Source organism: Hyaena hyaena, unplaced genomic scaffold (genome assembly GCF_003009895.1).
Source record: "Hyaena hyaena isolate Hyena2069 unplaced genomic scaffold, ASM300989v1 scaffold_1190, whole genome shotgun sequence".
NCBI lineage: Eukaryota > Metazoa > Chordata > Mammalia > Carnivora > Hyaenidae > Hyaena > Hyaena hyaena.
In genome coordinates this window covers 16,610-41,712 of record NW_024081827.1, presented here as the reverse complement: position 1 = coordinate 41,712, position 25,103 = coordinate 16,610, and the positions used below count along the sequence as shown (strand labels likewise).

Genomic DNA, 25,103 nt, shown 5'->3' with positions numbered 1-25,103 from the left:
GGAAATCCATTCTTGGTCCTCCGCCTCCACATCTGCTCTGCTCTAAACTGGAACCGTCTGGTGGCAGTATCTTTAAACTCTGCCCTTTCCACTTCTCCCCATAATTAGTCTTCCCTACTCTGCAAAGAAAGGCACACCTCTCCTTATTCTCACTATGGCGTGTTGCCTTGAAACATGGAAAGCCTCCAGGGCATCTGGGTGGCCTAGTGCGTTCGGCGATCGACTCTTGATTTCGGCTCAGGTCATAATCTCACAGTTTGTGGGGTCGAGCCCCACATCAGACTCCATGCTCAGCATGGAATGGAGCCTGCTTTGTGTATTCTCTCTCCCTCTCTCTCTCTCTCTCAAAATAAGTAAGTAAATAAACAAGTAAATAAATAAGCATTTTAAAGAAGACTCCAAGTTGTATAAGAAAGGAATATTTCGAAATATTGGGATTGATGTACAGAAAATGAATTCCTTTTTCTTTTTTTCTTAAGTTTATTTATTTTGCAAGAGAGAAGGAGCACAACTGGGGTCGGGGCAGAGAGAGGCGGAGAGAGAATTCCAAGCAGGCTCTGTGCTGTCAGCTCAGAGTCCTATGTGGGGCTCGAACTCATGAACTACGAGATCATGACCTGAGCTGAGATCAAGAGTAGGACGGGTCACCAACCGAGAGCCACCCAGGAGTCCCCAAAAATGACTTTCTCATAACTAGGTGTCAGACCCTTTAGCAAGTCTTATGGTTTCCAGTTCTTTGCTTTCCACACAATTGACGGCTAATTTGGTGCATTATTAAAAGCAACCTTTTGTGTTAGTTCTGTATGTATTTTTTAAGCCAGTAACTCAGAAGGTTCTCAACAAGTTGAGTTACATCAGAAAAACTTCCCATCTCATGTACTCACTTATGTGAGTATGATTTTTCGGGGCAGACACACACATATATATATATATAAAGTAGAAATATGTATATGTATATATATGTATATATGTATATATACATAAAGTAGAAATAAAAGTAATTTCTGGATTCATAAGTTGGAGGAAAAAGCTTCCTCTCCCTCCGTAAGAGTTGACACATATAGTAAAGTACTGCCTGTGTCTTATACGTTTGTTGTTTTGACAAGTTGTGCACTTGAAATAATTTGGTTAACTCAGTCCTGGGAAAATAACACGTGAGTTTCAGATACAGAAATTTTGAAATGTTGAATTTAAATTTATTTACATAGATAGTCTAGAGAAGTCAGATAAAGAACTTTCAAGCATAAAAATACAGTACAGCTTTTAAGTTCTGTTGGCAAAGTAAATAGAGATACATGTTCTTCATTGTTTAAGAAAATTTTGTTTACAGTTTTTAAAAATGGATGGTGGTAGATATCACATAACTGGAATTTAGGTTACCTTGGGTATTTTTCAGAGTGAAGTGACAGTTTTTTCTTGACATATTAATAATTAAAAGTTTTAAATGTTAACTTAAAACTATGCATGGATTTGCAGTTTTTCAGAAGTTCTTAGCAAGTAAGTACCTGAAGAAAAGTTTCCACAGCTCCCTGACGAGGCTGCCAGTAGAGGGGCAGGCCGTCACCGGGTACAGCGTGGGGGTCTCCCTCGCAGGGCCCCGCACTGCCTTCTGGGAACCTGAGAGGGAGGGCCTCCTCTCCTGATGCCGCCTCGCTCTCTTGGTCTTCCCACTCTCAGCCTTGATCACTGGGTTTATACAACATATGAAACTTGTTTGTGAAAAGTCAGCTCTAGAAAAAATACCTGCAGGGGCGCCTGGGTGGCTCAGTCGGTCGGACATCTGACTGTTGATCTCAGCTCAGGACATGATCTCATAGTTCATGGGTTTGAGCCCCATGTCGGTCTCTGCACTGACAGTGTGGAGCCTGCTTGGGATTCTCTCTCTCCCTCTCTGCCCCTCCCCTGCTCTTGTTCTCTCTCTCTCTCTCCCAAATAAATAAACATTGAAAAAAATATATTTGCAGATATCAGTCACTTTTCATCAATTGCTTTTAATTTGTTTTTCAGGGTGGGATTAAAAACTCAGCCTGAATCAAAATGCCCTGAGCTGCTTGCCAATTACTGTGACATGTTGTTAAGAAAAACACCATTAAGCAAAAAACTAACCTCTGAAGAGATTGAAGCAAAGCTTAAAGAAGTGGTACATATCTTTTTTTTTTTTTATTTCGGAAATTTTCATTATCTTACTTTGAATTTGTGTTTTGCTTGTAAGACTTTCTGTGGTAGCATCACATTTTTAAAAATGTTTGTGAGGAGCTAATGTGAAATTTTACAGTGTACGATCTCTATAGGGCAGTTGTTTTCCTTCCTGGAAATTTTTATTCGGTAGCTGCTAGAAAGGAAAACATTTAATTCTTCCCCCGTCTTGATTCTTTTGAAGGAATTCAGTGCTAGCTCCTATAAAAGGGCACAGAAGGGGGAAACGGGGCTGATGGTGTTTGGAACAGCAGTGGAGAGACTGGGAATTTTTCACTTGTTTCTTTTCGTGAGAGCCCAGAATAGGCGGTTCGGCACGAGTGAGTGTAGGGCAGAGTTCGTTGTTTGTGTCCTGGCTGTCAGTGTAATACGCTGTGCATCCAGGAATACAAAGAGGAAGAAAAACAAGAAGTAAAGATAGAGAATATAGTAAAAAAGGCATAGAAGATTAGCTTCAGAAAAAGTGAAAAGGCTTTACAGAAGAGAAAATCGGGGGAGAACCCTTAATTTTCATGTAAGGTTTTATTACACAGCATATACAGTCTGGAAAATTGATGTTTATAGGAACTAAAAGGTTATTTGCTTACAGTCTCAAATTTGCTAATTATTTAAATAGTAAAGTCGTGTATCAGGACTGGTTATTTTTCAGACATGGGCAGTTTAGTAGTTCTCTCTCTGTATATGCTCATGGAAATTTCTAGACTTTGACTTTGGGGGATATGGAAAGGTCTCAGTGAGAGAGGTGGCAAAGAGTGCACATGAATTGAAAGTAACTCTGTTTTCTGTACAGCTGTTGGTACTTAAGTACGTACAAAATAAAGACGTTTTTATGAGATATCACAAAGCTCATTTGACGCGACGTCTTATATTAGACATCTCTGCTGATAGTGAAATTGAAGAGAATATGGTAGAGTGGCTAAGAGTAAGTAAATTTTTTAATATTTGTTTTTCTTAACATAGCACATGGTTCTTATGTGTGCTTAAGTACTGTTAGTGTTGAAGAAGTAGGGGACATTTTATAAGAGCATGGCATCAGTGATATAAAATAGATACCTAATAAAGTGTTTTTCTTAATAAAATCTTGTAGTGAAACACCTTTGCTCTTGCTTTGCTTTTGATGTTTTGCTGTTTTCTAGTTCCGCTTTCATTTGAACTGACCTCATTAAATGGGTTATAGGACGGATCATTGCATTGTTAAGGTGTTTTCAATAGTAAATGCTTAACTGTAGGGATGTTCGTAAATAAAGGCTTTTGTATAGGCAAAAGAGCCAATACGTAAAAGATGATGGTTTATTTAGGGTAATCAGTGCTAATTTAATCATGGCTAAATTCTCATATCAAAATATTTTAAGGCTGTTCCTGTCAGTTCACTTTAATGAATATGTCTTTTACTTTATATATGGTGCTAATGATTTATCATATGATTTTATTAATATATAGCAAGATTATATATAGTGTATGTAGTTATGTATCTTATATATATGTCTTTCATTTAAATATGTATTTCAAAATGCACATTTACAGATTGCCCTGCTTTGCATGATACTTAAAGGATAGTAACAATTACACTGCAAACTGACACTGTGCAAAATGATCTTAATGTTAACAATCAGTGGGAAAAATTATTATTTTGTGACTGAGAAATTCCTGTCAAAACGTTAGAAACTATCTCTGTTATAAATATATAGGAAAAGGGGGCACCTGGATGGCTCAGTCAGTTAAGCATCTGACTTCGGCTCAGGTCATGATCTCTTGGTTCATGAGTTCGAGCCCCACATCACACTCTGTGCTGACAGCTCATAGCCTGAGCCTGCTTCAGATTCTGTGTCTCCCTCCCTCTCTGCTCCTCCCCCACTCACATTCTGTCTCTCTCTCAGAAAAACAAATGTAAAAAATTAAATATATAGGAAAAAAATTTGTAAAATGAGTATGCATTTTACATACATACACATAACACATACATACAGTGTACTGTAATGTAAAACATAAACTTACAAAACTAAAGTATTATTTCTTTGTAAAACCTTAAGAGTACTTAGGAAAATATTTGCAATTCATATGTCCAGTGTCATATCTAGAATATAGAAGAACTCGTACAACTCAGCAGTAAAAAGATAATTGAGTTAAAAATGGGCAAAGGATTAAATTTCTTCACAGAAGATATTCAGATGGCCAGTAAGTGTATTAAAGTTGTTCGACATCGTTAGTTGTTAGGGAAATGCAAATCAAAGCCGCAGTGAGATACTTTCCCCCTCCTTTCCTCCCACCGGGGAAGCTGAAGTTAAAAAGAGTAACCAGTGTTGGTGAGGAGGAGGAGACATTGGAAACTCCTGCGTTGCTGATGAGATTATAAATTGGTGCAGTCATTTTGGAAAACCCTGGCAGTTCCTCAAAAAGTTAAACAGAGTTGACCCGGCAGTTCTGTACCCAGGTAATTCCGCTCAAGCGTATGACTGTACAAAGCCGTGTCTATGAATGTTCATAGCGGCATTATTAATTAGAGCCACAAAGTGGAAACCACCCAAAATGTCACTCAGCTGATGAAGGGATACGCACAACGTGGATTAATCATGCAACGGAATATTATTTAGTGGTTAAGAGAAAGGCAGCACCACCACCCGCTGCAGCATGGATGGTTGCTGACTGCATCATGCAAAGTGAACCAGTTCGGTTACAAAGACCACCTCGTATATAGGACTCCACTAATACAAAACGTCCCTCAATAGCCAAATACACTAAAACCTACTTAATTGTACACTGGAAAAGAGTGAGTTTTGTGGCAGATGCATTATATCTCAGGAAAGCTGTCGTGTAAATGAACAATAGTTTGACGAGCACGTGCCTTCTAGTCACGTGTCTTAGAACACAGAGTGAGCACCATCCGTGCGCCCGGGAGAGTCTTCGTTGTCTCTGTAGGTTTGGGTCAGCTCCCAGCCCGTTGTTTAAGATGCTCAAGGTCGTGGAAGTTTTTGCTGGTGTCACTTCCTCTGGAGTATGTTACTATTATTATTGCCACTCTTCCTTTTCATTTATGCTGATACTTTGCCTTCACTGAGTTTCTATGCTTGTATATTTAGTCTTTATCATTGGCAAGTATCAACATTACAGTCGCAGCTCACTCTTCTGGAATTCCATTTATGTTCTATTTTCATTTCCAGCTTTGTATTTTATTTCCTTGGTGTGCTTTTATCATCTTCGTTGGCCATTTAGCTCTCTTGATTATCCATTTTTATAAAATGTCAAGTGAATTTGTCGCTATGCTTTGCTTTCTGTGGGAGAGCTGATAAACAGATGACTAACGGATTTTGAAAGGAGGATGGTGATCGGTCACCAATGAGAAGTGAGTTTTTGTACTTTATGCATCACTCACATTTAATACACGGCGATAACCAGAAGTTGAGGTGTGTTGCTGGGGGACTGGTGTTACTTAACTACTGTGGTGACTGATTCATGCACATTGAACTCAGGCAGAGAAAGCCTGGGTGACCTGTCTTCTCTCAGTTAGTTTTTAGGAATCAAATTTAATAGACATTAGACTATAAGTATTCAAATAAAAGAGGAATAATTTTATATTAAAGAATCTATGTATTATTGTTTATTACCTCTTTTGTCTTTGCTTTTCATAGGAAGTTGGTATGCCCGCAGATTATGTAAACAAGCTGGCTAGAATGTTTCAGGACATAAAAGTATCTGAAGATTTGAACCAAGCTTTTAAGGAAATGCACAAAAATAATAAATTGGCTTTACCAGGTATTATTTTATAATTACGTATATTACAGATATTATGTATATAGCCTTTCTTAAAGAGAGTATCTTTGTTTTCCAGATATGCTAATCTCTATACATAGTGTATGTATATATGTATGTGTGTATTATTTTTGAATAGCCACAGCTCACTTGCCTGAGTTTTACATGTTTCAGATCCAGTCGCATGAAGACACTAATTTCGTTTTCTTTTTTTAAATTTAAATCTCATTTTTATTTAAGTAATCTCGGCACTCAACGTGGGACTCCTACTCATGACCCTGAGGTCGAGAGCCCTGTGCTCCCCTGACTGAGCCAGCCGGGCGTCCCTCTGATCCTTTTTTTTTTCCCCCCCCAAAAAGACACTTTTAACAAAATCTTCAGGGTTTTCTTTTTCACCAAAGCTTATCCAGTATGTACATATTTAATTTCTTTTGAGTTTTTATCCATTTTCAAGATTATTTACTTCATATTTTCTGATATTCCTACCTATAGCGGATTCAGTTAATATAAAAATTCTGAATGCTGGTGCGTGGTCAAGAAGCTCTGAGAAAGTCTTTGTCTCCCTTCCTACTGAACTGGAGGACTTGATACCTGAAGTAGAAGAATTCTACAAAAAAAATCATAGTGGTAGAAAATTACATTGGCATCATCTCATGTCAAATGGAATTGTAAGTAGATGGTGTGTTAGTTCAGATACTGGTTTGACTGAAAGTACTAGGACTCCAAGTAAGAGCTGATTAAACAGGATCGATCTTTGTTTCTCTCCTGTGTGAAAGTTTGAGCAGGTGCCATGCATCTAGTCTGTGAAGTTGTTAGGGACTTAGCTTCTGGTCATATCGCCATGTGTAAGGTATTATTGCTCTTATCTGCAGAATCTAGTATGATCCCCACTGTGGCATCTTCCAGCCCAACAGGAAGGGAAAGATGAAAGTATTCCTTGCGTTAGAAGCAACTTCTAGAAGTTTCCCCCATCATTTCCACTCACATCTTATTGGGCAGAACTAGTCACATGACCACATTTTGCTCCTTGAAAGTTGGAAGATGAGTCTTTATTCTGGGCAGTCATGAAGGTCTGTTACCATTGTTATTACCGTGTAAGAAAGGAAGGATGGATATTGGAAGACCACTACCAGTCTTTACCATGGATAATCTCATGTGAGGGGTGTTCTATCTAGTGGGGAGATGGTAATCCTCCTGAGGAGATTCTTACCTTTATGTTACTTTCTCTCTCACAGATAACATTTAAGAATGAAGTAGGGCAATACGATTTGGAGGTAACAACCTTTCAGCTGGCTGTGTTGTTTGCGTGGAACCAAAGACCCAGAGAGAAAATCAGCTTTGAAAATCTAAAGCTTGCAACTGAACTCCCTGACGCTGAACTTAGAAGGACTTTATGGGTTTGTTTTATGTTCTTGTTTTTGTTTTTTGTTTTTTTAATTTTTTTTTATGTCTTTATTTTGAGAGACAGCGAGCGGGGGAGGGACAGAGAGAGAGACAGGATCCGAAGCAGGCACCAGGCTCTGAGCTGTCAGCACAGAGCCTGACGTGGGGCTTGAACCCACGGACTATGAGATCATGACCTGAGCTGAAGTCAGACGCTTAACCAACTGAACCACCCGGGTGGTTGGTTTTTGTTGTTGTTTTTAAAGTTGTATCCAGTTACATAGCTGGAAATGTTTGATGGCTTGCTTGTAATAAATTTGTGAATTCATAACACTCTGCAAATGACCTGTAACCAAGAAAAAAAATAGATTAATGAGGTATTCATGATAAAAAAAGAAATTGAAAATAAGCAAGTTACCAAGATGATGGAAAAGAAAAAAGAAAAAAAAGGGAGACTTGGGGCATGTGAGTGGTTCAGTCAGTTAAGCGCCTGACTCTTGATCTTGGCTCAGGTCATGATCTCATGGTTCCTAAGTTCAAGCCCTGCGATGGGCTCTGCGCTGGTAGCGTGGAGCCTGCTTGGGATTACTTCTCTGCCCCTCCCCTGCTTATGCTCTCTCTCTCTCTCTCTCTCCCCAAAATAAATAAACTTTAAAAAGCAGGGGTGGGGCATCTGGGTGGCCCAGTCAGTTAACCGTCCGACTTCGGCTCAGGTCATGATCTCACGGTTTGTGAGTTCGAGCCCTGCGTCGGGCTCTTCAGATTCTATGTCTCCTAAGCTTTTTGCCCCTCCCCCACTCACGCTGTGTCTCTCTCTGTCTCAAAAATAAACATTAAAAATATTAAAAAAAAAGGGGCGCCTGGGTGGCTTAGTCGGTTAAGCGTCTGACTTTCGCTTAGGTCATGATCTCGCGGTTCGTGGGTTCGAGCCCCGTGTCGGGCTCTGTGCTGGCTGCCAGCTCAGAGCCTGGACCCTGCTTCAAACTCTGTGTCTCCCTCTCTCTCTGACCCTCCCCTGCTCGCGCTGTCTCTCTCCTAGAAATAAATAAAACATTAAAAAAAAANTAAAAAAAAAAAATTAAAAAAAAAAAAAACATTAAAAAAAAAAAAAAACCGGGATGGAGAGAAAGGTTGAGTTGATTATTTAAACATTACCTGTAAGGGGCGCCTGGGTGGCTCAGTCAGCTGTGTGTCTGACTTCGGCTAAGGTCATGATCTCATGGTTCATCATATTACCTATCAGGAATGTGACCAAAGATTTCATACTGAGAATGTGTTCAAAGATTTTATGACTGGGGTGCCTGGGTGGCTTAGTCGGTTGAACTTATCTGACTTCAACTCAGGTCATGATCTCCCGGTTTGTGGTTTCGACCCCGTGTCACGCTCCGTGCTGACAACTCAGAGCCTGGAACCTGCTTCAGATTCTGTGTCTCCCTCTCTCTGACCCTCCCCTGCTCACGCTGTCTCTCTCTCTCTCTCTCTCAGAAATAAATAAGACATTAAAAAAAAAAAAAAGAAGAAGAAGTAGTTCCAGAATAAATAATTGTCTAGAGAGAATTAGCTGGTTTGTCACTGGCAAGTTAGTTTTGCTGTGATCACGTATGACCAGTGCTGTAGTCTCTGGTCGTACTATAAAGAGGTCATTTACTGCTTCCTTCCTCGTGACCCACCCCCCTCCGTGTCCTTTCCTCACCATACATACATTCACATTTTCAGGCCCATCAAGGCCCCAGACAGAAGTTGGATTGTGATTTTGTTAGCCATGTTGGAAAACTGATCTTGGTTATTTCATACCATTTATAGATGGTAATTGTTTTCTCTTTCTTCTTCATAGTCTCTAGTAGCTTTCCCAAAGCTCAAGCGGCAAGTTTTATTGTATGAACCTCAAGTCAACTCACCCAAAGACTTTACGGAAGGCACCCTCTTCTCAGTGAACCAGGAGTTCAGTTTAATGTAAGGCTGATATTGGTGGATGTAAAATAAAAATACCTTGTTTGAACTTTGGTGTTTTATTGTTAGCAAAATGATTATTTTCCTACATTACATATAAGAAGTATCTGTATCCCGACCTCATGCCAGGTTTCTGCCATTTAGTTGTTTATCAGACAAATCGATGAACTGGATGTGTTCCCTTGTTTACATGTTTTTCATGGATACGTTTTGGCATCTGATTATATTGCATTTCATCTTTCAACACCGTTTTGCACCCTAAGAAGTTTATTCACACAAAGCAATTTTTCCCCCTTAAGATCTACTTAGATGTTAATTCTGAATAACAGCCCATGTATTTCAAACTCTCTAAGCTCTTTCATGGCAAGATGAATTACATCAGCTTTGGTATTACAGGCCATGTGGTCACCCATATTTTATTAACCTTTGTTGCATTTGCGGGAAATCATATGGTTCGGTTTAAATAAAGTTGTATGTTGACTATTGGTAACTTTTCATTTAAACAATTCTAGTATAGTAATCTTTAGAAAATTTCTGTATCTTTTTTCTCAGACATAGTTGCTATAATTAAAGGTCTTCCACTGTAAAATATTTGATTCAATGTTTTTTATAGAAAAAATGCGAAAGTTCAGAAAAGAGGTAAAATCAACTTGATTGGACGCTTGCAGCTCACGACAGAAAGGATGCGAGAAGAAGAGAATGAAGGAATAGTTCAGCTACGGATACTAAGAACCCAGGTTTGTGATGTTAAGACCGAATGTCTGCCTTTTGAAAAAAATTGGATTTTTTTGGTGTTTATTTGTTTCTTATCTAAATTTTAGTTAAGACACAGTGCAATATTGGTTCCATAAGTTTTTCATTTTTTGTCTTAAAATGTTTTAAAAAATTTTAAAGCATGTAGGTATCCCAACTGTAATGCAGAGCTAATTTTTACTGGAATTTAAAAATTGTATTGCTGACATCCATTGTCTTAGCTGCTGAAAGAGCTGTCTGTATGTCTTGGTGGCCTCTGGTAGATTTTTTTTTTTTTGTAATGTTTATTATTTTGAGAGAGAGCACGCGTAAGTACAAGAGGGGCAGAGAGAGAGAGAATCCCAAGTAGGATCCATGCTGTCATTGCAGAGCCCTATGCGGGACTCAGTCCCACATCTGTGAGGTCATGACCTGAGCTGGAATCAAGATTCGAACCCTTAATCAACTGAGCCACCCAGGCTCCCCCCGACCCCACCCCATAGACTCTATTGGTTGGGCAAAACCTTGGTTTTAGGTTGTGTCTCCCCTTGACGACGACTAACTAAATGTGTGTCATCAGTAAGTTACAAATCTAAGGCAAATACAGTTTATTATTCTGATAAATATATAAAGAGTAGTAATTTTTGATTTTTAAAAATAGATACTGTCTGGCATTTGCTACTACATGAAGAATTAACTCTGAATACGATGGAAAAGGGCTGTATCTTAAAATGATGTTTAACACAGTGCCAGATTATATACATGCTGTGTTCACAAGTAAAATACATTGTTCAAATGTGCACGGTGTGGAAAAATGTAATGGAAGTGAGCACCCCAGAACATTCAATGTGGTGTTCCATAGAGAGGTTATGGGCTATCTTGCTTCTCCTCATTTGTCAAAATCAGATTTCCTTTTACACTGAGTGAAAAGTATTTTTGTTGAGTAAAAGCTGCTGGTCTCAAGACTTATCTACTAGTGATGGATCATTTGGGTAGATGTTGGAAAAAGGATGAAATATGTAAAACAAAAGTCATTTTTTGTTTTACTTAAAATGTATATATTAATGCTCTTTCATTATTCTGTTTCTTTTAGGAAGCTATCATACAAATAATGAAGATGAGAAAGAAAATTAGCAATGCCCAGCTGCAGACTGAACTAGTAGAAATTTTGAAAAACATGTTTTTGCCACAAAAGAAAATGATAAAAGAGCAAATAGAATGGCTAATAGAGCACAAATACATCAGAAGAGATGAATCCGATATCAACACTTTCATATATATGGCATAATTTTGAGTATCATGGACAACACTAAGACCCCGAATTGTAGAGTGCTTGGGCAGAAGGTTGTAACAGTTTGCGCTGGAGGAAGGTTTATTTGGACTTGGATTACATAACTATTAAAATCTCTGCCTTACCTGACAAAACAACTCGATTTTGCCAGTCACGTTAGTTAGCATGGCGGCGCCCCTTCGTGCCGCACACCCGGTAACAGCATGCTGTTTTGTGGAGAAGCTTGCGTTCATGAAGAGCCCGTTACGAACTCCTCACAGTAGATTTGATTTATACCCACCGGAAGAAGTAGTTGGGAAGGGTGAGGGCGGGGTTCTTAATTGCTTTTTTTCCTCTTTTTTTCCTCTCTGACAAAAATGTACTTGCACAAGGAAGGATCTTCACATACCGTGCACTGAATAACGCTGTTATGTTTTGTTTTTTAAAATGCAATTAAAACTAGAAATAGCACTCTTGGTTTCTTTTGATCAAAAGAGGGAGCTGGTGTACACGACGTGGGGGAGGGGCAGATGCAGGTGAGAAGATAAGTATTTAATAGCATCACATTATTTGTTCACGCCCTGCTTCAGTATAAGGACTGGATTTCGTGGTGTCCTGAAAATGATACAAGATTCTTCCAACTTAGAAATGTTGGCTTTCTTTTTAAGCAGGAGACTGTTAGTTTAGTTGTTTGTTGTTAAATAAGGAGTTTTTAAATCTTCTATGGCTGGAGAGCTTGTTTTGAAAAAGTGAAGCTTATATTAATTTGTTGCTTGAACTGTGTAAAAAAAAATGTATGGAGACAGGTAGATCATTTAAGTTGCAGAGAAAAAAATCGCAGAGCAAACCAACATATTAAGTGTGTTCAGGAACACACCTAATATTTATATTCCTAATATTTATTATGCCAAATTTATTCTTTCCAAATTTATGAAAAGGAGGGCAGAAACCTACTGTCCTGGCATACAGCTACGTGACTGATCACTTGATCTGCAGCACAGAAATGTTGTGGAATTTTAAACTCTGATGATAAGGGATTTACAGCCTCAGGTTTCTGGAAAGGAAGACGTTCTGTTTTAAAGAGGAGTGAGTGTCCTTTACCCAGGAGGAAGAGAAAAACCACAACCTAAGGCCTGAAAAGCATGAGCAAAATTGTTGCGGTCTTAATATAAGCAGTAAACTTGCCAAATATATGTACATATATATTTATATATTTTAAAAATAAACGTTTTTAAAATGTTCCGAAGGCAACACTTACCTTGTTCCTTTCAGTCAATCCAAAGTAGCAGCGGACTGGTCTACCGGGAACTGAATATCCAGAGTGACGTGGAGCTCGGGACGTGGGGACACAGGCGACCAACATGGGACAGACGCGTTCCCGTTGGGAAAGAGTGGCTCTCACGCCGATTTTTAGTCATTACGCTGCACGTTCCAAGTTCTCTCTCAGATTCTCTTATACCTTGTTTGATATTAAGTACTGTTTTAAACCTATGACTTTGGAGGTAGGAGGAAGCGGAGAGCTTAGCTCCAAGAGGTGCACGGTGGACAGCGTTGTTACACGAGCGTCGCGGTGAGTCTGTCCCCGTCCAGAAGGTGTCGTGGGCTGCCTGCTGCCGGGACGGAGAGCAGATTCACATCTGAGGTGTCCGCCAGTGATGTTCAAATGCCTGTTCCAAAACTCCTAGAAAATTAGGATTTTGTTTCCAACTTAAAATCTTAACGCCCAGCCCTGGGCAGCACACATCAGGTATCACACGAAGTGTGTCGTGGAGAATTGAACTAAATGTGCGGATGGAGAATGATGGGTACATTTGAAATTTAGAAAATAATAATTTTGTAATAATTGTGACCCTTACATTCAAGAAACGGCTAGTCTCGGCATATTTGCTTACCCAGTATGAGAATGCCCACGGGGGAGAAGAGCTGAAGGGGAAGTTACAGGTCGTGTTTTAAAGTTGAAGATTGGTTGCTTCGAGCTCTAATTGTTCTTAGGACATTTTTGGAATTTCTCATCTTTTGGTCATTTAATTTAAGAATGAGAGCCATGATGTTTTGATTTATAAAGGAAAATTTAATGCAAAAGTGGGCAATTAAATCCATAGCAAAGTTTTCTATTCAATTTTATAAATTTTTTAATAGCTAATTATGTCCTAATTGTATTTTGGGAAATTGAACAGCAACAAATACTGTAGACTTACAGTTATCATCATTTTTTTTCTTGTTATGTATACAAAAGTTTACCTATTTTTTGGTGTTTATGAAAACAGTTTAGTTGATGAGGTGCCTATACCATTGTTAAGTTTTCTTTAAATATGTCTGGACAATAGATTTGCTAATTAACAAAAAGGAATCTGGATTAAAGTTTGTGAGGCATTTCCTAAAGATCCAAAATTGCAGTTAGTATTCTTTATTCAGCGCCTGTTCTCCGATGGCACGTAAAAGTCGTGCCGCCTGAGCAGGGGTGAGACCTGACACCAGGGAGAGGAGTCCAGGCCACGGTCGGGGGGGCTGCCAGAAGTTCACTGAGGCAGAGCGCTCCCTTTCTTGTGGGAAGATGGAGCCTTCAGGCCAGTATTAGCCTTTGTTGCCCCCATTGCCGGAGTTCGGAGACGTGAAGCAAAATTTATAAAGTAAAAAAGAACCATTTTAATGCTCACAGTGAAATAAATATTAGAACATTAGTGTACCAATGATTTATGAGGATCTTGAAATAAATTATGAAGTCTTCCAATTTTTACATTTATTGGAGGGGTCCCTGCATTGTCAACCTGTTCAACCTGTTCATTTAAGTCTCTCACTCTTACTTTGTGCATAAATGTTGAAATTTCCAAAAACGAAATGTTAGCTTTCTTGTTTTTACTTTTTATCGAATTTAATACAAAATATGACCAGAGTTATTAGAAAATACTTTGCATTATTTGCAGTAGGATGTCATGAGCCCTGCTCACTGGGCAAATTTTCAAAATTCAACTTGGGTGAAAGATTTGCTAGTTTTCCAGAAAGATTTGCTATCTTAAACTCAAGCCGGTTTTTCTATTTTCATGTAAATGACTGGGATGCTATCTTATAAGCTCTTCCGAGGTCATGTTTGTGAAATAAACCTTACATGAGAGCTTTCCTGTCATCTACACTATATATGTCGTCTGGAGTGTTGAACAAATTTGCGTTCTACGTTGTAATCTATCTTCGTATGGTATATACGATTTTGAATGTGTGCCACTACATACTGAGATGATAATGCTGTACAATTTTAAATGGTAGCAGTTTCTGTATGCAGTAGGCTGAAATATTTTGATGAACTGCTTAATTTTTGGATTTTATTTTTTAAGTTGTATAATTTATTTTCTTGCAAAATAAAAATGTAATATAAAAGCTTTCACCTATCCAGAAAATGTTGATGTTCTACTATTATGTAGTTCTTTAAGAGTTACATTTAAATTTGTATAATAGGTATACTTATGCCTCTCATGGTGAAATAGTAAGTCTTAGTCTTACAAATCAGAAACACGAAGAGTAACCCACTTCTTGTAGATTTTAAGGTTTAGTCCAAAATGAAAGCTCTCGTGAATGTAGCTCCTTCCGTTCGTGGTAGCATATGGTTACTGGAAAAGGGAGAAAATTTCAGACCTGAAAGTGATTGACACATTTCCTTCATCAGGCTAGATAGGCTGTGTCATAACCACCCACTGAATTTTTATATCAGATAAAAGCAAAAAGGTATAAAATGAATGATCTCATGTCTTGTGTTTATTTGAAAATGTGTGAGGTATTTAAATTCTGAATCTAGGGATTAGTAATAAGGTTATGAGGATGGACAGTGTGTTCACAAAGTACGGCAGTCTGAGTGGCTTATAAACCACTTATAAGTGTGTCTGTCACACTTGCGGAGGCTTGGAGTCCACGATCAAGGTGCCCACAAGGTTGGTTCCGGTGAGGAGCCTGTTGCGGGTCGCGGGCTGCAGCCTTGTGGTTGTGGCCTCACCTGGGGGCCAGGGGGCTGACGGAGCTCCCCGGGGCCACTTTCGTCAGGGCCCTACTCTCCTTCACGAAGGCCCTGCCTCCCCTCCCCTCCCCAAGCGAAGGCCCCACCTCCGACTATGCCACCCCACGGGGCATTAGGTTTCAAAGTATGACTTTTGGGGAGACACAGACATTAAGTCTATTGTACTTCGTAATGACCCTAAACTCAACTTTGGACTTGACCAGGGATTGGGAGGGGGCAGGGAGTTGACTTGGAAAGCAAAGTATGGTGTCAGTAGAAGACTCACATAAACCTAGAGATAGGGGCCCAGAAGCTTGAGTTTCATGGTAACTCTTAACTTGCCCAGGTCCTGGGAAGGGCCCTAGGAATGTTGCCTCAGCATACCTCACCGCCCCTCACGTCATTCCACTCTGCAGGTAAGTTTTCTACACATTGAAGGGTTGTGGCATCCCAACCTTATTTCCCTGTTAGCATTTGCTCGCTTCATATCTGTGTCCCATTTTGGTAATTTTTGCATATTTGAAAGGTTTTTATTCATTACGTTTGTTCTGGTGATCAGTGATCTTTGGTACTACTTTTGTTATGGTTTCAGGTGCCCCAGACCGCCCCCATGTAAGGGCAGCAAACTTAATCCATAAATATGTGTATGTTCTGATGACTCCACCAATCTGGCTGTTTCCCTGTCTCCCTCTCCTCCATCTAAGACCAAGTAATAACCCTACAGTGGCCTTTCATTCAAGTGCAAGGAAGAATCACACATCTGTCACTTTAAGTCAGAAGCTAGAGACGATTAAGCTCAGTGGGGAGGGCAGGTCGCAAGTCAAGATGGGCCAAAAGCTAGGCTTCTGGCACAGTCAGCAGGTTGTGAATGGAAGGAAAAGTTCTTGAAGGAAATGAAAAGTGCTACTACTCCAGTGGACACATGAATGATAAGAAAACCAAACAGCCTCATTGCTGATAGGGGGAAATTTTAGTGGTCTGGATAGGAGATAAAATCAGCAACAGTTCCTTAAGCCAAAGCCTACTCCAATTTTGTGAAGGCCAAGAGAGGTGGGGAGGCTGTGTAAGAAAAGTTTGAAGCTAACAGAAGTTCTTCATAAGGTTTAAAGAAAGAAACCATCTCCATAACATGAAAGTTCAAGATAAAGCAATAAGTGCCGTTGTAGAACCTGCAGCCAGGAATCCAGAATGTCTGGCTAAGAAAATTAATGAGTGTGGCTACACTTAACAGATCTTCATTGTGGACGACACAAGCCTTCTACTGGAAGAAGGTCCCACCGGGAACTTCATAGCTGAAGAGGAGAAGTCAGTGCCCGAAAGCTTCAACGGGCAGTCCGACTCTTGTTAGGAGCCTTTGCAGCTGGTAACTTTAGGTTGAAGCCAGTGCTCACTTACCATTCTGAGAATCTTAACGCCCTTGAGAATTATCCCAAATCTTCCTACACCCTATAGATGGAACAACAAAGCCTGGATATGAAAAAAGTGTGTTATGTGTTTTGTTACATGTAAATCAATGGAACAGGATAAAGAGCCCAGAAATAAACCCATGCCTATACCATCAGTCTGTGATAGGGGAGGCAAGAATATTCAGTGAGGAAAGGACAGTCTTCAATAAATGGTGTTGGGAAAACTAGACCACTTTTTTATACCATACAAAATTAAGTGGATTAAAGACCTTAATGTGAGACCTGAAACCATAAAATTTGAGATTATACCAAAGTGAAGCAGGGGAAGCCATGAACAAAACAAGACGGCTACTGAATGGGAGAGAATGTTTGCAAATGATATTTCTGACAAGCGGTTAATAACCAAAATAAAGAACTCCTACAACTCAACATGAAAAGAATCCAACTGAAAAGGACAAATTTGTAATTTCATTCATATAACTCTTTTCTCAAAAAAAGTGCCCAAAATGTCAAAAGTGGGATCCTGTCCTGGAATGCAAAAAGAAACCTGTTGCACATACGTTGTATGAGCCAGATTTGAAAATGAACACTCCTTGTTAGCACACCTCAAGTATTAGGCCTCTGGGAAAGAGTGGAGTTTGGGAATATCTTGACAAGGTCCTTTTCCCGGGACTGCTAAGTGTTTACTTCCTCCATTCTCAGGGCATGACCTTCCTTTGAGCAAATCAGCAGAGGAAATGAGGCCTTCAGCCATGAACTTTCATAACTTGCCTTCCTTCCACCACTAGGCTTTACCTCTAATGGGTGCACATCTTCACCTGCCTACCTGTCTCAGAGGCAGAGATCTCTCACTTCTTAGTCACAAACTATTTAAAACCCATCTCCTGCTTCCCGTGTTTTGCTCCAAAAATTCCTAGATTTCCTCTGCCTTCCAAACATCCATCTGATTATTTCGTCCTTCGCCTACAAAAGCGGTTGTTAAAGATTTCCACAGACCGGCAGCCCACACTTGAGAACTTGGAAGGGCACATCCTTGGGCTCTACCCGAGATCTGCAGAACATAGCAGGGAGGAGCCAGCAGTCGGAATTTCAACACGGCCTCCGGGTAACGCTGATATATACGAAGTTTGAGACCCACTGGCGTACAGGCATGGTCAAGTGCCCACCATCCTTAAAAATATTCCTCCCCTACCTTGTTCGGATGCAACCCTATTTTCCTCCTTCCATCATCTCTGTCTTGAGAGACTAGCCCACGGTCTCTCTCTCCCACTTAGTGCTCATTGCCCATGTCCGCACTGGCCCCCTGGCCCAGGTCATCAGTGACCGCCCTGTTGCTTCATCAAAGGTTCAACAGTTCATCTTCAATCTTCGTCTTACTCTCTTACCGATCTCCTTACAGCATTTTCATCTTTAAAAAAAAAAATGTTTATTTACTTTTGAGAGAGAAAGGGCAAGAGAGAGAGCAGGGGAGGGACAGAGGCAGAGGGAAAGAGAGACTCTCAAGCAGGCTCCACGCTGTCAGGGCAGAGCCGGACATGGGCCTCGAGCTCACAAACTGTGAGATCATGACCTAGACCAAAATCAAGAGCGGGGCGCTTAAACTGACTGAGCCACCCGGTGCCCCCCATCTTTTCTTTTTTTAAGTTTTTGTTTAAATTCCAGTTAGTTAACAGTGCAATGTTAGTTTCAGGTGTACAATATGCTGAGTCACCTCTTCCATACGTCACCTGGTGCTCATCACAAGTGCCCTCCTTCATCCCCATCACCTTCCCCCCCCCCCGTAAACCATCAGTGTGTTCTCTCTAGTTGAGTCCGTTTCTTGGTTGCTCTCTCTCTTTGCTTTTTTCCCTTCGCTCAATTTGCTTTGTTTCTTAAGTTCCAATACAGCATTTGCATACAGTTAGTGAATTTATTTCAACCCCTGGTGTCAAAGATACCATTCTCCCTTCATCTCACACTCACCTCTCTCGCCCCCTGGCCTCTCCTCTGCCTGCACACCCCACAGCTTCCTCTCCACTCCTTCCTCTTGCTGAGCCACATGATCTCCCGGAGTGACTTCATCCACTCCCTCACTTCCACCGCCGACTCCATGTTAATGCTCCCGACCGCCTCCCTCCCAGCCTCTCCCTGCCAGGATCCTGTCTTTCCAACTCGTTCTTAAACATTTTATCATGTGTCACAAACTTTCTTTATTTAGGACCTAACTCGGTTTCCAGGTCAGTAACCTTGACCTAATTCTCTCTTGCTCCCCTCCCCACCCCACTTTATTAATTCTACTTCTATTTTATGTCTAGAATCTGACCTTTGTTTACCTTTACTTCTGCGTTTGCTGAATGAATAAACATTTCATGCCATGCTTGGACCATCTGAGGTGGCTGCTGCGTTGTGTCTTGCCCTACATTTTGAAGTAAGCTAAATATGCGGGGTGGTGAGTAGGGATCAGAAAAATTAGGTTTGCTCTAAGTCTGTGACATTTTTGGACAACCGACGTACCTCCAACTTTTTACTTAATTCAGCTTATACCTCACTGTCTGAGGCCTCAGACACCAGAAGATGTGAATCGGGCCATTCTCTGTAGCCTATGGCTGAGGCATCACTCCAAACCTAAAAGGATTGTTATCATTTAAAACTTTCCCTCACTAGTGCAATTTCCTGCTCAGTCAGGGAACTGTTGTGTGTAAAAGTGAATTGATAGGCTTGGGACCACTATTGAGACCCATCATCCTCCAAAGGTGGAGTAACATGTAGCAAATCCGCAAGTCGTTCTGGGAACAAGTCTTACACCCATTAAGAGCTTCACAGGGGCGCCCAGGGGGCTCAGTTGGTTAAGCATCCAACGCTTGGTTTTAGCTCAGGTCATGACCCACGGCTTTGTGAATTCAGTCCCTATGTTGGCAGCCGGCAGCCTGCTTGAGAGTCTCCCTGCCTCTCTCTCTGCCCCTACCCCACTCACGCTGTCTCTGTCTCTCTCAAATAAATAAACTTTAAAAAATTATATGAAAAAGAACTTCCTAAAATAGCTTCTTTTGTACCTTTTTGTTCTAGATCCCAAGATAAATCAGGGGAAAGTATTTTTAGGAAACTTCTACGATGGTCTTAGGCATCTTCCTACTGTGATCATTTTCTTACTCAGATATATGGTTTCCAATGACAAAATTAAAACAGTTTAGTAAAAAGTTTGATGTCCAAGGAAAAAAACAATCCAAGGATCAGGGAAGTATAGAGCCTCAAACGCAGCAGGGCTTTCTAGGGGATCTGCGGCAAGGGCGAGTTCGCCCTACACGTGATGTTAGCCAAACGGCCTAGAAGCAATTTTCAAACTGTCAGAAACAGCAGCTTGGAAACAAGGCACAATTGGCTCAGGGGTCTCTGGTTTCCTGCTCAGGCCTGCAGGTTGATCAAGCACAGATCTTCCTGGACTTACAATGGGGTTACGTCCTTATAAACCCATCATAAATTGAGATTATTGTTAAGTCGAGGTTAGGGCACCTGGGTGGCTCAGTCGGTTAAGCGTCCGACTTTGGCTGAGGTCATGATCTCGTGGTCCATGAGTTCAAGACTCACATCGGGCTCTGTGCTGACAGCTCAGCACCTGGAGCCTGCTTCAGATTCTGTGTCTCCCTCTCCCTCTGTCCCTCCCCTACTCACACTGTCTCTCTCTCAAAAATAAACATTACAAAATTGTTTTTAAAAAAGAAAATATTGTTGAGGATGCAGTTAATACATCTAACCTACCGAACGTCATAACTTCGTCTAGCCCACCTTAAAAGTGCTCAGAACGTTTGCATTCGCCTACAGTCGGGCAAAATCACCTAACATAAAGCCTATTTTATAGTAAGGTGGTGACTATTTCATGTAATTCACTGAATGCTGTATTGAAAGTGACGATCAGACTGGTTGTATGGGGACAGAAGGGTTGTCACTGTATCTGTCGTTGACCCTAGTGACCCCGTGGCTGACGGGTTTTGTCCAGCATCACGAGGTAGGATGGACCACGTATCACCAGCCAGGGAAAGATCAACATTTAACATTTCAAGTATGGTTTCTCCCGATGCGTGTTATTTCCCACCATTGTGAAGTCAGAACACCGTAAGTCGAACCATTGTAAGCCAGGGACTTGTGTATTTGGCTTAAGTTGATTGACTGGGTGTGCATAGCTGACTTGATCTAGAACAAGGAAGTCATTACAGATTCTTGGCAGTTGGGGATTGGCGAGCTAGATATACTGCATTTCTGGTCAAGCAAGCATTTCCAGGGATTTGAAAGTCATCTATGTATTTTTTTGTTTAATTTTTTTAATGTTTTATTTATTTTTGAGAGAGACAGAGGGAGAGAGGGAGAGGGTCAGAGAGAGAGGGAGACACAGAACCTGAAACAGGCTCCAGGCTCTGAGCTGTCAGCACAGAGCCCGACGCGGGGCTCGAACTCATGAGCCATGAGATCATGACCTGAGCCGAACTCAGACGCTTAACCGCCTGAGCCACCCAGGCGCCCCATTTTTCTCTTTCTTTAGGTGTTTGTTTTTTTTTTTTTTTTTTCCTGTGTGCCTTCTCTTGTTACAGGGACACCAGCATTTTATTTCAGGCCCAACCTAATCCATCCTGACCTCATCTTCACTTGGTTACATTTACAAAATACTTTGTTTCTAAACAAAATCCCCTTCACAGGAATGGGAATTAGAACTTTGGGTGACACTATTCAACCGAGTACAATGAGTTATTCCAACAGATGAACTATGATAGAAGCTACGTTTATAGAAAGACTTAACTTGACATGAACAACAACATCTTTGTTGTTGAATCTAATAATGCATATCTCCCCCTACATTTCTCTTACATATTTTTATTTTCTAGTTTGTTCCTTGGTGTGAAAATATCGTTCTAACCTTCATAAAACTAACTTCTACTTTTAGAAGGCCGTGCCACGGCTTGTGACTGTAGTCCTGGACATTTATGGAGAGGAAGAGGCCAAAAAGTTCATTTTACCAAGATTAGTGCTCTTACTGTTCATGACAGAAGTAGCCACTTAACACTTCTGCCACTAGATGGGGCTACTGGCTAGGTCTCTTTAACAAACTAGTTCACTTAGCAACTTAAGATGAGCTACATTTTGAACTTCTGTAGCTGAGTTTTTTTGTTTTGTTTTGTTTTGTTTTTAAATAAACTCTATACCCAAATGGGGCTCGAAGTCATATCAGAGATCCAGAGTCTCATTCTGTGCCCACTGAGCCAGCCAGGTGCCCTAAAAGTTGTAGCTCTTTATTAATATAACTGCGCAGACACTGTGTTACCTACCACAGCAGAAAAGAGAACTCAAAGCTACACATTCGAGTGGCGCCTGGGTGGCTCTGTCAGGTAAGCGTCTGACTTCGGCTCAGGTCATGATCTCAAAGTTCGTGAGTTTGATCCCCACGTCGGGCTCTGGGCTGAAAGCTTGGATCCTGGAGCCTGCTTCAGATTCTGTGTCTCCCCCCCTCTCTGTGCCCCTCCCCTATTCATGTTCTGTCTCTCTCAAAAAGTAAATTAAAAAAATTTTTTTAAAGGTACACATTCGGTTATACAAAAAAAGCCATTTTCAATTCTCTCTTAAACTGGACTTTTTTTTTTTTAGTCTCAACACTCCAATATCTGGAAGAAATTGCAGTTTTCACCTAAATTCAGTCAAATTCAGTTATCTTTTCAAACATTTAGATCTGTCACTTGGAGGACTGCTCCCTCCAGGGCTTCTGTCCTGGGCGTTCCTGTCGTCCTGGGCTGCCTCACACCCACCTTGCCTTGTACTGCGAGGTCCTTTTCCCCAGAAAAGAAGAAAAAGGGCAACACAGTTGGAGGTCGGCTAATTGCTCTTCTCTTCACGGCTACAAGAGGCGACTCGCCCCGCTGGATATTTTAGGGTTTTGTGGATCCCCAGAACTTTCTGTGAGGAGGCTACAGCCTCAGTCTTCGGTTTAACCTCTAGTGCTCACGTGGGCTGCAGGTTTGGACAAGCTGGCTTCAATCGGGGAGCTCACATCTACTCTCACAACACAGAATTTACTGTGTGTGTGGTGGCTCCCCTGTCACACTCCCCTGTGGCTGGGCTGTGGGGGAGGCTGGGATTGGGGTCGTCTCAGGGCCACTCACTATTATCTGACAAATGTAGATGAAGACCAGAATTAGTTTTATGTGGGAGTCTACACTGCACCAAGTGTAGACCACTCGAGTGCTACAATGATTTTTGCAGGCATTTCTCTCATTTCCTATACAAAATCTTGAATTCTCAAATTGCCTAGGTTTTTTAAAAAATTTTTTTAATGTTTATTTTTAAGAGACAGAGACAGAGCATGAGTGGGGGAGGGGCAGAGAGAGAAGGACACAGAATCTGAAGCAGGCTCCAGGCTCTGAGCTGTCAGCACAGAGCCCGATGTGGGTCTCGAACTCACGGTGAGATCATGGCCTGAGCCGACGACCTCGGATACTTAATAGACTGAGCCACCCAGGCGCCCCTAGGATTTTTCTTTTCAATAAGCCGTGCCTTATGCCTGGAAAGTTCTCATTCCTAGTCTATGTAAGCCTTCAGGTCTTAACTAATTTTTTTTTTTTTTTTTTTTTTTTTTGGTAAGCCCTACCCCCCTGTGGGGCCCGAGCTCATGACCTTGAGATAAGAGCCACCCGCACAGGCCAACACCCCTCAACTCCTAGAATCCTAAGTGAAACGATTAACTACAGTTTTGCTGGCTGCTCACATTAGTGATGAAGCTGCTTTCCTTCCCACTATTTTTACAAAAAGAAATCTCCACATCCAACGTGGGGCTGGGATTCGGATCCGGAGACCGAGGGTCACCTGCTCCACGGCCTGAGCCAGCCCGGCGGCCCACGCTCTTACTTACCTGGAAGTTTACTTTGGAAAAGTAGCTGTTGGCCGAAGCTTGGGCCTAAGGTTCTCGTCCTGCCCCAACTCTCCCCGGGCCCTTTGGCAGCGGGCCTGCCCGCTCGGGCCGTGGCCGCGCCTCCTCCGGGCAGGCCTGGCGGCGGCGGAACCTGCAGCCTCGAGCGCAGACCCGCGGCTACACCGCCCAGGGTCAAGTTGCAGCTGGTCAGTAACTGCCCGTGACCCTGGACGCGTTGTGGAACTTCTGTGTCTGAATTTCCCCGGATGTGGATATCCCAGAATTCACTGTTTGTTGTTGTTGCGTGTGTGTGTGTGTGTGTGTGTGTGTGAAGAGTAAGTGGATGCCACTGAGAAAGAACAGCCCTGCACCAGGCGCTGCACACTGACTGTTACACCCTGTTCACCCTTTACCGCCCGGCCCCTTCTGTGCCTGTCGGCTCTGACCTGTGCACTAGGCCAAAGCAGCTGTTTGATTTTCTGAGTTATATCTTTTTTTTTAATGTTTTATTTATTTCTAGGAGAGAGGGAGAGACAGCGCGAGCGGGGGAGGGTCAGAGAGAGAGGGAGTCACAGGCTGAAACAGGCTCCAGGCTCCGAGCCGGCAGTCAGCACAGAGCCCGACGCGGGGCTCGAACCCACGAACCGCGGGATCATGACCTGAGCCGGAGTCGGACGCTTAAACGGAGTGAGCCACCCCCCCAGGGGCCCAAGGATTAATAGCATTCTTTTTAATTGCGGGGGGGGCCTGGCTGGCCCAGTCGCTGGAACAAGTGACTCGTGCTCTCCGGGTTCTGAGTCCCAGTCCTATACTGGGTGTAGAAATTACTTAAAAGACGGGGTCGGTGAGGCCTGGGACTCCACTCAGGCGAGCCTCACCTTGGATGTGGAGCCTACTTAAAAATAAAATGAAAAAAAAACTACTTAAAACAAACATAAAATAAAATTAAAAAAACAATTCTTCATTGTTCAGTAAAGTCCGCTATTAATATGCACTCTATTCCCCCCTCCTATTGAAACAGCTGCTGAGAGTATGTCATCATAAATTAAAACGTAACCGGAGGGCTTAACACTTTAACGAGCTGTGGGGGCCTAACGGGGAGAAGCGAGCTCGGGGACCCGAAAACACTCAGGTGACGCCGACACCGCTCACCCTGCAAGGTCAGAAGTGAGAAAACAGGAGCAAAGGGGCCTCGCTTGCTTTCCTGGCGCGGTGCCAGCACCTCGGCGGGTTAAGTCTTCCGTGGCCCCGCGCCGCGCCTCCTGGGCGTCGGCCAATAGCTGCGTGCGCCGTCGCCGTCCGAGGCTGCCATTGGAGGAGTGGGCGGGGCGGGGCGGTGCGCGCCGGGCGGGGGTGGGCGGTGCGCGCCGGGCGGGGGTGGGCGGGGCAGCGGCGCGGGGGTGGGCGGTGGGGTGGGCGGGGCGGGGCGCGCCGCGCGGGGGTGCGCGGGGGTGGGCGGTGCGCGCCGCGCGGGGGCCGGGCGGGGGTGGGCGGTGCGCGCCGGGCGGGGGCCGCGCGGGGGTGGGCGGTGCGCGCCGCGCGGGGGCCGGGCGGGGGTGGGCGGGGCGC

General features: G+C 42.3%; 1 protein-coding gene across 1 annotated transcript in view; it reads left to right on the top strand.

Annotated features, from left to right (window-relative positions):
• The window catches only part of CUL5 (cullin 5), a 92,103-nt gene extending 79,583 nt beyond the window's left edge, over positions 1-12,520 (top strand). Inside the window, 8 exon segments of the mRNA XM_039222833.1 lie at positions 2,008-2,140; positions 2,987-3,118; positions 5,823-5,946; positions 6,436-6,611; positions 7,179-7,340; positions 9,161-9,279; positions 9,890-10,013; positions 11,102-12,520. Of these exon segments, the coding sequence (XP_039078764.1) occupies positions 2,008-2,140; positions 2,987-3,118; positions 5,823-5,946; positions 6,436-6,611; positions 7,179-7,340; positions 9,161-9,279; positions 9,890-10,013; positions 11,102-11,296 (1,165 nt within the window). The 3' untranslated portion in view covers positions 11,297-12,520.
• Positions 12,521-25,103: the final 12,583 nt, after the last annotated feature.